Source organism: Ambystoma mexicanum, chromosome 6q, assembly GCF_040938575.1.
Source record: "Ambystoma mexicanum isolate Mex_15411 chromosome 6q, UKY_AmexF1_1, whole genome shotgun sequence".
Taxonomy (NCBI): domain Eukaryota; kingdom Metazoa; phylum Chordata; class Amphibia; order Caudata; family Ambystomatidae; genus Ambystoma; species Ambystoma mexicanum.
In genome coordinates this window covers 716,227,923-716,241,053 of record NC_090937.1, presented here as the reverse complement: position 1 = coordinate 716,241,053, position 13,131 = coordinate 716,227,923, and the positions used below count along the sequence as shown (strand labels likewise).

Sequence of the window (13,131 nt, the reverse complement as noted above, 5' to 3'; positions counted from 1 at the left end):
CCGACTACCTCGACTCCATGGGTATCATCTATACAAACTACGCTGATGAAACCCAAAGCCTCAATCCGCCCCCACCCCCATCTGCCTGTAACTACTTCTACCCAAACCCATTGTATGTAACAGCGCCTAGATACCTACAGACTTTACGTGCTTAGTGATCTTCCTTTATTCCATGAATTGCCAGAGTTAGCAGAGTAGATTCTGCATGTGCCTCACACATTACATATGTGTACTTTACAGGTGCTTGGATGATCTATTTTTTTTAAACATGCAGGCTTTTCTGCAATAAGCGCAAATGCAGATTTACATTTCATGTTCTCGCTCAAAGTAAGGTAGCCAACCTTTCTCACCAGGAAGTTACTTAGTTATACACACAGGGTCTACATGTGTAGACACCAGCTACCTGCCCAAGCATACAAACATCAAGGGTCAAAACGTAAAGGTGCATGCGACTACGCTGGTACAAATTAATTTGTCCCTTCAATTTTCCACATGCACGTAGCGCACCATTTCTTATTCACCAACCACTTGCTAATGGCTAGTGCAATTTTTGAGCACACTAATAATCCATAACCCTTTATATGGGACATCATGGATGTTTTAAGTATATACAGTGTTGCTTCTAGGATCCTAGTCGTACCGGCACAGTATCTATAGGTTGCCATTCTCATCACTATAGCGCAAGTGTTATGCAAAATATAAATCCCATTTTAATTTCAGGAGTTCTCAATATTCCAGTGGGGTTTTCACATGGTGCTGTAAGATTTACTGTACATTAGTATTTTATTTTAAAAAACCTATTGCCTTTAATGTCTGCTCCTAGCTTTTATCAATGGCCTACATTCTAAAAGGCTACCTTATTTTCGTGGAACATTAGTTGCTCAAGATGGTGCCTTTTAAACGAGAACTTAATTATTTTTTTCCATTAAAAAACATTGTTTACAGTGACTCAGTTCACTTTGTTCAGATGTGTACACGGAAATTTACATTTCATTGTACTGATTTCGAAGGCAAATATATGCTTAAGGGTATAGTTTGCATTTATCGGCACTGCCAAGTGTGTACATGAGATGGTATCCAGTGTGCGGAACAAAGTGTTGTCACTGACTAAAAACATGTGCAATATTAAAGTGTAAAATGAAAAATGAAATATCCTGTCTATACCAGGCAGTTGTACTTTAAATAAAAAAAAAACATTTAATGTAATGCACTCAGCTGTCATTTACTGGTATTTCACAAAAAAGGTACATGCTTTCAACTTGCTTTTAGGACGGGCAAAACGTTTGCTCTTGGTATTTCTTGTAGATAAGTTTTGCAGAGTCACGAATAACAGGTGTCTTTGGACATGCTTCTACCTTGCTTTAGACCGCAAACAAAACTGCCTGTCTTTGTTGCTCAGTTTTCCGAGCGCTTAATTGGCAGGTATGAAAACAAAAATCTTCGTTACTTTATTTTCATAAGAGTTACCTTTAGTCCAGGGATCAAAATCTGCACTAACCACCTACAAGTGATAACTGATTCTTGGTAAGATATTGGATGCGGTGTGCATGTAGAGAATTGACAGGGGGTGGGAAGCGCAATTGACTTAATGCATGGAGAGTTTGCTTATGGAGGCTGCAGTCGTATGATGGAAGCATCTTGTATTGGGACTTTGCTATTGCTGGAGTGGCAAGCGGCAAGTCATACGGTAGGCGTTTTTGTTTACCCATCTTCTTTAAAGTATAGCTAACAGTGCTTTATATGTAACTGCATAGCGACCTTGGACTAGATCACCAAAAATAAAAAACACAGTGGGTTTGAATGTGCACAGTGGTTAACAAGTTTGACAATTTATGTGTAAGGCTTGTTCTGTACCTCACCTATACTAGATTATCCAAGCACCTTGAAGTTTATTAAAAAAGTCTGCTTGATCTCTCATCCTTTCCCCATCAAAAGACAATCTCAGATGGGGGTTGGAAATTTCGCCGCGATTTTCCAGATTTGCACCCCACACTTTGCTTAAAAACATGCACACTTTGCAATTTCCTGGCTCACAAATCTAGAATAAGATCCCGCTGGTTCTTACAATACCTGGAGGATCGAGAAGACCCTTGGACTGGACAATTGTTGATGATTTGCACACAGACACAAACTGGAGCTAGGCCAGCCATATGGAAGGACGACATGGTGGCAAGTTGTGCAGCGCATTGCAGAACAAAGAGCAGCACAGACCCTTGGAGCTTCCCAGATGGGAGAAGAACTCAAAGTGTGTGCATGCTGTGGATATAGATGGCGCTGTGGATATAGATGTGTGAATGTTTTGCCAACATGGCAACTTGAAAGTATGAAAATGTAAGACCGATTTTTCTTCCAGTGCACAAAGCACTCTGCTCCATTTTGGCATGAAATGTCATTTTCTGATGCGAGAGTCCTTGTTGACATTTTTCAAGCGTCCTCTGTTGAGGGCATAGGAAAGCCAACCTGTCGCAGGCGTTTTTCACCAACTTCCTCCTGACTCACATTGGTACTGTGGAAAAGCAGTTGGACTTCAATCTCAGGAGGGCAAAGGGGTGATCATAAAATAGTTAGTCAATGCATTATTAGAGTGCATACGTTAAAACACATTTTTGTTATATAATAAAGAAAAATAGTCTACAGTTACTGGTAAGTATTTTTAAAATTGGAAAATCAGAACATAGAAAATTCCCTAAATTCTAGACAACAATTATTTAGGTACTTGGGAGTTTTTAAAATACCATTACATCCCTCCTAATGGACTCATTTTCTTTAAGTTGATGGCCAGCTCCTGGTTGTAATGAAAATACTGGAATGTCTACATGTGCATGCTACCCTGGGTTAAAAAGTGGAGATGGCACAGTCTTCAGGCTCCCACTTCTGGATATGGTGATGTAGACACTGTCGGGAGCTTCCATAGTACAGGATTTTCGAGCAGCAGCTGAGGTGTAGGTGTCTACTCCCTCTCCACCTCGGGTTGGGAGATGGTGCGTTGCAGTTTCTCCGGAGAGGCAGAGCTTTGCTGTTTAATTCTGCGGAGTGTCACAGAGTGCTGGTGCAGTCCTTCTGTTCTTCCTCAAGCAGCAAGCCTTCCACCAGTGCAAGTTCAGAGTTCCAGCAGTAGACAGGTCCAGTGTTAAATAGGTCTTTTGAGCACAGCACCCAATCACACCATGGACTTCTCAAACAGAAGGACAGTCAGACACACACAGGCTCTCTGGAATGGCGTGCACACACACAAACTGGAATCCACACTATCCCAGACAGGCATCTGCATATGGAAGTCAAAACTGGTTTCAGGCCAAGTAAAGCACCCAGTCCTTGGATGTAGGTATCCTGTAGCCAAATATGGCAACTTCCTCCCATACAAAGAGGGAAATGGGATAGCAAACCAACCTCTCGGGTCTTTGATGGAAACAAGACAAACTCAATTTTGTAAATGGAGGAAGGGGTAAAGTGGACACCAGCCAGGTAGAATGGTTTTCCTTGAAGTGGAAGCAGGATTAGACAAAGAAGAACAAAACCTTTTAAACGGAGTAAAAGCTGTGAGGGGTCAGTAATGTGAGAATCACAACAGTGTTTCGTTTTCTTAAGGTGTGACATTTTATTTGAAATAAAAACTGAAATTGAACCCCAGCTAAATCTTCTCTACCAGGGGATTCCCTACCTAGTCTAGGATGTAAGGGAAAACTCCCTAGCATGCACAAACCAAACCCTCACACTAAACAGAAACATTCAAAACATAAATAAAAGGTTACCAAGTGTCTTGGAGGACTTCCATTTTTCCCGGGCAGATCTTGCTCCCCAAAGAATGCCCCAAAATCAATTTCTTCCAAGGAAAAGAAAGTCTTAAATCAAGTCTTGAAAGGTTCCAAAGAAACAAAGGTTAACACAAATAAAAATCCACGGGCAACAGTTTGGTTTCGCCTGGTGAAAAGATTGCCCTTTCAAATTTCACAAAGAAAACCGCATTCCTGGATAACCTCCTTCCAGGAAAGAATGGATAAAGTTGAAGATAAATTACCACTTCCAACAACAACTCTCCTTCTTGAAATTTCTGCAGAGTCTGGTTTGTATGGTTTGTCAGGATGCTTCTTCTTAGGGGTTGCTCTCTTCCTAGCAACTCACTCCTGCCCACGATACTGTGAGAACAGGCTCCGTTGCCTCACAGTTAACTTCTACTACGTTGAACTGATAAGTGCCGACAGCCACAGTTCTACTACAACATCTACAACTTAGAATTTTAGGCAACTTCAACTAGACTTCGACCTCTACAGGTTGGCAAGGCACTCTTCTCCTCTGCATGGAAAGAGAGGGCAGCCTCTTTGCCTTTTCTTCTACCAGAAAATCGTTCTTCAGCTCCCAGGCTGCTTCTCGACTTGAACCATCTCAGCTTCACAGATTTAAAGTGGGTTCCTTTGAACAAGTACCCAGCTCCCTTCCCCAGCTTCATATAGACCCTTTTGCCTCCAGTTGTTACCCTAAAGCTATAGTACCACTCTTACAGCCTTGAATAACCTGGCCACCCTTTTATCAGAGGACTCTGGGGGTACAACAGCTTCAGCAACTTTAAAAAAATGGTGTTAAGTTCTTAAATGAGCTGGTTTCACTTTAGGTACTGGCTTAGGTAATACTTGTTCTTCGCTTAACTTTAGCCACTTCTACTTCAGTGTGTTACAAGAGGAAAGTTAATTCATAGAAACAGAATTAGGTACACAATTAGGTTAAACACAATTAGGTTTACAATTAGGTTAAACAACCACCGTAAAATACGAAAAATGCTTCTTTACTCGCGGGTACTTCAGCTTGGTTTATAAGCGTGTGTTACAATTCCTTCGTAGAACGACTTCCCACTTCTGCAAACAACTTTTTGATATGATACATGTCATTTATAGCACGCCTGTACACATGTGTCTCTAGGCGCAACAAGACAAGGGAGGGTACAGAGGGAAGACAAATGATCTTACTAGGCCTTGTGTCATTTAGATCATGCAAAGGAGCAGGGGAGGGGAGAAGTGCAAGGGAAAGTGCGATCAGGACAGCAATTGCTCTGAGTAAGTGCAGCCAGGGCAGCGCGGCTCTGTGTAAGTGCAAGGAGGCGGGGCATTGTAGAGGTTACAGTTACAGCCCCTAGTGCCCAACAGGCCTTGAGGCAGTGCAGGGGAGACTGATCATATAGTAGGCTGGTACCCAGTGAGGCTGAGGGTATCCAATCAACCAGTCAGCGCAGCAGGCAGGTAGGTAGGTAGGTAGGTAGGTCAGCAGGGGAGGGAGAAAGCGGAGGAGAAAAAGAAAGCCTTGAGCTGCTTCCGAAACTTCAGGTGGTCCGGCTCAAGTTTGAGAGGGGCAGGAAGGCCATTCCAGAGGGAGGCACCTGCAGAGGAAAGTTATCTGCCCCCTACTCTCTGCCTGGAGAAGCATCTGACCCCCCCCCTCCCCCCCCCCAAGAGAGTTGAGGCAGCAGAGCGAAGGGCTCAAGAAGGAATGCATTTAGGAAGAGTGTGTTTGATGTAGAGGGTGTCCCGGCTCCAGAAAGTCTTGTGGACGATGCAGAGGATCTTGAACTTGATCCTTGCAGCCACAGGGAGCCAGTGGCAGTGGAGAGATTTCAGGGCTGGAGATGCACGGTCCCTGGGCTGGTGGCCAAGGAGAAGTCTCGCAGTCTGGTTCTGGATAAGTTGCAGAGGGCGGAAGTAGATGAAGGCAGATTGAGAAAGAGGTTGTTGCAATAGTCCAGCCTAGAGACACCCAGGGCCCTGGAGACCATGAGCTTCTGGGGGAAAGAGAGAAAAGGAAGAGTACCTTTGAGGAGGTGCAGCTGGTAATGGACCTTCTTGGAAAGGCGATGTGAGGAGAGAAGGAGAGAGTAGAGTCGAAGATGACCCCAAGGTTTTTTGCTTCACAGGAAGGAGAAGGAAGAGGGCCCATGGAAGGCGGCCAGAGAGAGGGAAAGCGGGAGCAGAGGGCCCGATGAGAAGGATCTCTGGCTTACTGGCATTAAGGCGGAGGTAATTAGAGGTGAACCACTCCTGAATCGGGGATAGAGTCAGGAATGCGCGAGAGAGGGAAGGAGGCTGTAAGTAGCCTGTAAGAGAGCTGCGCATCATCCACATAACACTGAAAGTTGGAGCAGAAGGAAGAGATTAGGTGGGCCAAAGAAGCCACATAGAGATTGAAGAGCCAGGATGAGAGTTTGAAGCCCTGGGGGACACCACATGTAGTGAGAGGTGGTGGAGAGAAAGGACCTAGGTTGGACCTTGGAGGGTCGGTCCAGGAGGAAAGAGGTCAGCCGCTCCAGGGAAGGATCTGTGATGACCGGAGTTGATTGATATATGATATGTCATTTAGAACACAGGAGTACACAGTGTAAGACAAAGGGGAACAAAACAAACTAGGCCTTGTGTCATTCTGATCATGCAAGTGCAAGGGAGAGGAGAAGTGCCGGGGGTGGAAAAGGGAGAATGTAATAAGCAATGCTCAAGTAAATGCCACCGGGTGGCCGGTTCAAATGTCACAGATGGCTCAAGAAACACCCCAATGCTCAAGAACAGTTCAAGGGTTTTTAATGAACTTTCAATGGACCCCATGGTTCTCCTCTCATCCGAAAACACCTACTTCCATAGCCAGACATCCTTGGCCCCCGGGATTGTTGCACCCTCAGTACAACAGGAAGCGAATAAGCTGCAATGTCAACCTAAAGGCCCATGGCGTCATCTCACTAAGATCCCTCAGAGGCTTCATATCTTTCCCTACTCTACCAAGTTGGTAGTGTTCTAAAGTGATATTGGATAGTGCCTTGCAGACACCCTGCTTTATGCAGTCTCCCCCCCCACACACACATCATGCTCACTGGCGTTTACCTTTCTACACTCCCTCTCCACGTCAGCCAGCCATTACTCTCTCCCTCTGTCTGATGTCTTTTGTACTTTCTAGTCCTCGCTGCCACACTTACTCCTCCCTACTGCTTGCTACTACCCCCCTCCTCTACTCTCTCTCCTTTCATTCAGTCTCGCACTTCACATTCACTCCTTACACAAACTCACTAACCCCATTTGCCACACTATCACACACAAACGTGCTGCAGTACCACTTGCAATCAACTAACCGATGTCTCGTCTTCTCCAGAAAATCACCTCCACAATCCACCGCTCTTTACTTCTGCATGTCTATTGATCTAACACCTCCACCAACCTCACTTAAACAACCCGCAACTTCCCTCCCGTCATATTTTCTCCCTTCATCTTGCAAATGGTTTGCTTCCCCTAGCCAATCTATCCCAGTCTTTTCCTCCTGGACTGTGACAGAACCAGTAGAACTGTTAAATGGTGGTATAAGCTCTACACCTTTTGCCCACACGCGCCCGCCGCGGAATACTAATGGTGGTCCAAGGCGGTCAGTGTCCATGCTAGTTTTAGGGGGTTTGGGTTTCATGTTCCCTCCCCCACCTCCCTAGGTGAGTGCAGTATGTTTGAGGGTCATATTTCTGCTATACAGACCCTGGTGGTATAGGGTATAAACCACCAGTGGTGGTGTGTCGCTGGCGAAGTTATGCAGCTCGGTCCTCAGCCACATAGTGATTGCACTGCCGATGCATGCTCGCCTTGCTGTTTTTCTTCATTCCAGCGTGGAACGCTGTTAGCACAGGCTGATGGAGGGTTGTCGTTGTAGACTCAAGTTGAGGTTCTCAGATAATAACCTCCCGATCATGGGGGGTGCTGGATGATTTCTCTGGTGCCATTCTTGACTGTTTCGTCGACTCTGCAAGAAAGAAAAGTCTGGCAAGCACGAGTCATGGTCCGAGACCAGGGTGTACTGCATACCAGCATGCTGGCACAAGGGAAGGGGACGGGAACTGGAACCCTCTCCACTGCCACTGTCCTCTTCAGGGGAATGACTGGCTCTGGATTGCTCTCTGGGAGGCCACCCACCATTGGCTGGGAGGGGTTCTGATCCACTCTTGACATGGCCAGGGTACTGGCCATGCCAAACAAACATCAAGAATAAAGTATAGAAATAAAAAGGTATTTTTAAAATACATTGTACAAACTGTCAGATACAAAGACAGTGTGTATAGGCGCTATATAAATAATCATTTGGAATGAAAAAAAGCTAATCAAGAACATGCCTAGAACCTTAATACTGAGTGCTGCATGTTGCCCTCCAAGACTTACATTTCAAGCTTTCATCTCTAGCTCGCTTGCTTCAGACAAGCTCAGTCGTACTATGCTGATTGAAAGCTAGTGTTTTTTGTGGTACCCCAAGACAAGGGACTTAACACCAGTAGACGTCTGCATGAAAGATGAGAATTTCTGTAACTACCACCAATACCATCCTTGGCCTCTGGACTTGCATATGCATGTTTGGAAACAAAAATAACTGGGTATATGTGGGCGATATTGGACTCCAAACCCACTTAACTCACGGTCCCTTTGTTCCCATGGTCCCTTTGTTCCACTCTGATAGCCCCTGAAAAGTTTTGCTGTTTTTAGTGTGAGGTTTTGAAGCTTCACCCATCCCCAGTGAGTTCAAGGCAGGTCTGAGGACTTAACTAATGTTGGTGCCTCCTCTGAATCCCTTTTGAGCAAAGTGGGCAGGGGTGGACCTTAATTGCCCTCAGAGGTATATGAGTTATCTTGCTCAAATAGTGTGTTACTGGCAGTGGTTGCGTTACCTGAAGTCATGTACAGCAAGTGTGGCAATTTGAATGTACAGAGAGCCCTTTTCTCATTGCAAGCACTCAAGCAACTGGTGGGGGAGAAGTGTGCGAGCTTGTGCCAAGGACCAGACTGGGTCACTCCCCTGGGTTGATCCAGTGGGGGCAGCACCCACCACTTGACCATTGAAATTTCCTGAAGCTCTGGATTGGCCTGCGTCATCTGCCCCCATAAGCGGTAGGACTATTTATCCACCAGAGGCACAGATTGTCTGTTGCTGGACATCTTCATCACTTGAAAGCATCAAACAGGGCCATAGTTCCATTACTCCAGGGTGGGACCCTCAAGTTTTTTTTTTTTAGCTTGTGTCTTATACCAAGAACCATGTGAGCCAAATGGGGTAACCATAGTGCGGTCTTCATAAAAAAGCTGCAAAGGACCCAGTCTTCAGGATATCATTTTTGGGGACCCATCGACTTCAGGTTGAGTCTTGGTTCCGTTGCAAAATTCTGCTGCAGATCCCAGATCTCTGGTGGGAAACAGAGATTTGTGCTACTCTACAAGGATTGCAATTACTCGATTGTGACAACCAGTTTTCAAAGCATATTCTTTGTGGGCCAATCGACCATGGATCCATCCCTTCAGGTCTGGAGACTCCCCCGACATTGAACAGCGACTTGTTCTTACACTTAGGCTGAACCATCGCTTTGCAATCTCAAAGTCAGAGCTGCTGTGATGCCTTTTCTGTGAAGGTAGCACCTCATTGGAGGTCTACTGTCCTCACAAGGCCTTCAATGTGCTCTCCCGGCCCAGGGATGGTGGGGCAGGAGGGAGGCACAGGATTTGGAGCGAAAGAGGCTCTTCATCTGTAGACACAGCAACATTGCCCATAGGATATTGTGTGATTGGCTTGAAAGTGAGAAAATCACTGCATCCTGCTCAATCACATTGCAGCCGTTTTCCAAAAACATTCTGGAAATGCTGGTTAAGTAGATGCTGCCCTAGTCTAGTCATACAAATATTCTTTTGTCTTAATAGTTACTTTGAATACTTTTGTTTTTTGATCCTGTTGGGTCACGTCACACCACTCCAAAAAGACTAGTTGCCTGCATATTTTTGTTTTCTTTTGTACATTTCGTATATAAAGAATATATTATGATAAATTTGTGTGGACCTTCCCCTATAGTGTCTCAGTGGGTTCACTGTACCAGTTAAGCTATCCTGTGCCTTCTTAAGAGTTGGTCTTGACTGCTCAGCCATGTTACCACTCTAGGAACATCCTGTAAACCAAGTACTAGTTGATGCATCTGGGTCCTACACGTGAGACTCATCCCCAATAACGAGCATTCAAAAGCAAAGCAACAGTACATGTTTTGTTTACAATGACCAAGATAATTTTAGATTCACACAGATTTACTTCAGACATAGGAATGCACAGATTGTTACATCTGGTTTAAATCAAAACTAAGTGGACTGGCAGTTTAATATTTGATCATTACGTTTCACACTTTACCTCGATAATCTACTCCAGAGTTCAACTTTACTACCACTGGTCTTCCAATAATCTGCTTTAAGAAGTCGCTTGGGGTTTGCTTCCGGAGACTCATTGTATTGGTCCTAAAAAGTGGTGAAAGGCATAACATTAAATCAAAACTTTTGCAATCATAATTCAAAAGGCACTCAACCTGACTTTTTTCTTCCACATTGTACATGGGAGGACTCAGCAGGAATCCACAAAGTAAATAAACAGGTTATAAAAACCATTCTGCTTCCCCAAAAAGTATTTTGACTGTAAAAGAGCTGCACAATCACGTAACCCAATGAATAAGCTCTACCGGGCGATAATATTCTGGATGCATGGCTAATTCATGGAGGTGCAGCCACCTTGGGCAACTCTTTGGACTTTTTAAGCAAGGTAGACCAATTCCAGCTCTCCGACAGGGTTGATCCAAGGGGTGGCAGCCACTCCGATCCTACGTTCGATAGTGCGCTACTGATGCATTGATCATTATGAATATAATTTTCTATCAAAATCCTAATTTTTGATACTACTATAAAAATTGTTTCTTATATAGGGAGAATCCATTTTTAAAGAAATAAGTGGTCAGAAGCAGTTAAGGAGTAGTGCATGTGTAGAATACAGAGTACTCTGCCTTATTTGAATATGGGAGCAAAGTCACTGGTTTTCAGGGGGGAGTGGGTCTAGGAGAAAAGGAAAGTAAGTTGGAGTATATGAAGTGAGCAGTATCTAAATACATGTTACAGAGTAGGATAAAAGTTTAGAATCATTTTTTCAATGATTTGTTATTTAGAATTGCTAAGAGATTTTGTATATTGTTGATTAGAGGTGGGCAAGCAAAGGAGGGCTTGGGCCTGGTTTAAACCAGATGTCTGGCTGTGTCTCTTCCATAAACCTTCTGGAAATCAAGAGCCTAGCCAGATATGAACTACAAAGACCTAAATCAAGGCATAAATTAGTTTTCAAAAATGGATTAGCAGAGATTGCTAATGTTCCCGATCAGCAAACAAGCCCATTTCATTCGCAATGTTGTACTAAAATGTTTAATGTCACCGGAAGTAAGTTGTACAAAATAAGCACCAATGCAGCATTTTTGTGTACCACTAAAAGTAAGACATTTGTGAGATGAGTCATGCCTTACAAATTCTTTACAATTCTGCTAGACCTGCAGGTGGAGGAACTTAGTTTACCGTAGACATAAGAGAAATGCACACAAAAAAAAAAAAAAAAAAAACACACAACACTCTTTTTCTGTAAAATGGTGCTCGTCACCACCACCCCACTTTCTTTGGAGCACTGCTGCCACCCAAGAGGCCATCCATGCACTTTTGACATTTACTGCAAACAAATGTTAAATAACATTTTCAAAGATCCCCTGCAAATGGAACCCATTCCAAAAACCTACTTGACTATGCGAGTAGACTTTGGGAGCCCTGGTGAGTGTCTGTAAAAATGTAGAAGGTTGGTTACATGCATGGACACCAGTAAATTGATATATAAAATAAAAATTAAAACATTTTTTTTTTTTTTACTAAATTCAAAAGACTCTGAAAACAGTTTGTCCAGCTGTCTCCAGCGGTATGCAGTGATTTTACTGAATTAAAAGTACATTTTTTATCTAAACATTTTTGCAGAAATAAATACCGAATTTTAAAAATATATATGGGGTGTGGGATAGAGGTTAAAAATTATGGATTATAAACGGAGAGGTCGGGGCAAATACATTTTATTTTTTCATTAAAAATGTTTAATTTGATAAAGTCACATGTAACCCGTCTCCTGCTAATATTTAATGCAATCATAAAGCAAAGCGGGCTCTGAAGGCTCACTACAGTGCATGGTATTGCAGTCGATCTGTAGATGTACAGACTGGATAAATTATTAATCACTACTTTGTGTACACATCTAAATCAGATTTCTGTATTCTTGGTGTGTCTCAAGGCTCTTGCATCTCCCCAAAACTTTACAGCATATTTACAGCATATTCACAAAGCCCCTCTTTGACCTCGTGGACAAACATGGCATTACCTACACCAACTACACGGATGGCACACAAATTCTCCTTCCCATTTCTGGCAACCATAGCTCCAACACCTTTGCCCTCAAAATAAACCACACCATCCAAGCATGAATGGCTAAACACGAACTCTGCCTCAACAATGAAAAAACTGATTGTTGAACCGACCCTACTAGGAACAATGTTTATTTGGATATAAAAACATCCATTAAACACATAACATATACAATTTACAAATGCTTTAAAATTAGTCATAATACCAAAACGTTTTTACCATAAAAAATTACTATACCATACACATACCTCACATCCCACATTGTGATGCTAGTAGAACTTAAACTTCTCCCTTAAAAATCCCCTAACATATAGCATTTTTTAACCTTTTAACTGCCATGGGTTCCCCACCCACTCCCCCCAGTGCCTTTTTTGGCGATTTCGGTATTTCACCATGCAAAGCCAACATTTTCTCCTTCATTAACCCCGTAAGTGCCAAGGACGAGCCATCTTGTCCTTGGCACTGGGGAGGTAATCCCCTTGGCACTTAAAGGGTTAAATTAGGACAGCAAAGCCCATGCGATCAAAACAGATTCCGCGGACATAAGCAACAGCGTATATCAGTTTGCTTTATGATCTGCACAATTGAACATTTTCTTATTTCTCCATAACCAGGAAAGAACAGTAGAAAATAAATCCTCTCTTGGGGCCCCACATACTGGACAACTGGGATCATTAGAATAACCAGGCCAATTTGCGGTATTTGCCCTCAACCGAAGACAGTCGAATCTCGCCCTCGTGAGGAGTCAACTCTGTTGCTTTTTTGTGGCCCAAACGAAATACGGCTGAATATCGGGGGCACAACTAATATGCCTATGTTTGGTGTCCTGATACGTAACCCGTTCTGTGCCTATCCCTTTATCAACAATCCCCTGATGCACATCCTCCTTATA

General features: G+C 43.5%; 1 protein-coding gene across 1 annotated transcript in view; it reads right to left on the bottom strand.

Annotated features, from left to right (window-relative positions):
- The window catches only part of LSM6 (LSM6 homolog, U6 small nuclear RNA and mRNA degradation associated), a 126,824-nt gene that overhangs the window by 76,352 nt on the left and 37,341 nt on the right, over positions 1 to 13,131 (bottom strand). Inside the window, exon 2 of the mRNA XM_069631235.1 lies at positions 10,162 to 10,265. Coding sequence (XP_069487336.1) covers positions 10,162 to 10,255 — 94 coding nt within the window. The 5' untranslated portion in view covers positions 10,256 to 10,265. The remainder of the gene's footprint in view (positions 1 to 10,161; positions 10,266 to 13,131) is intronic.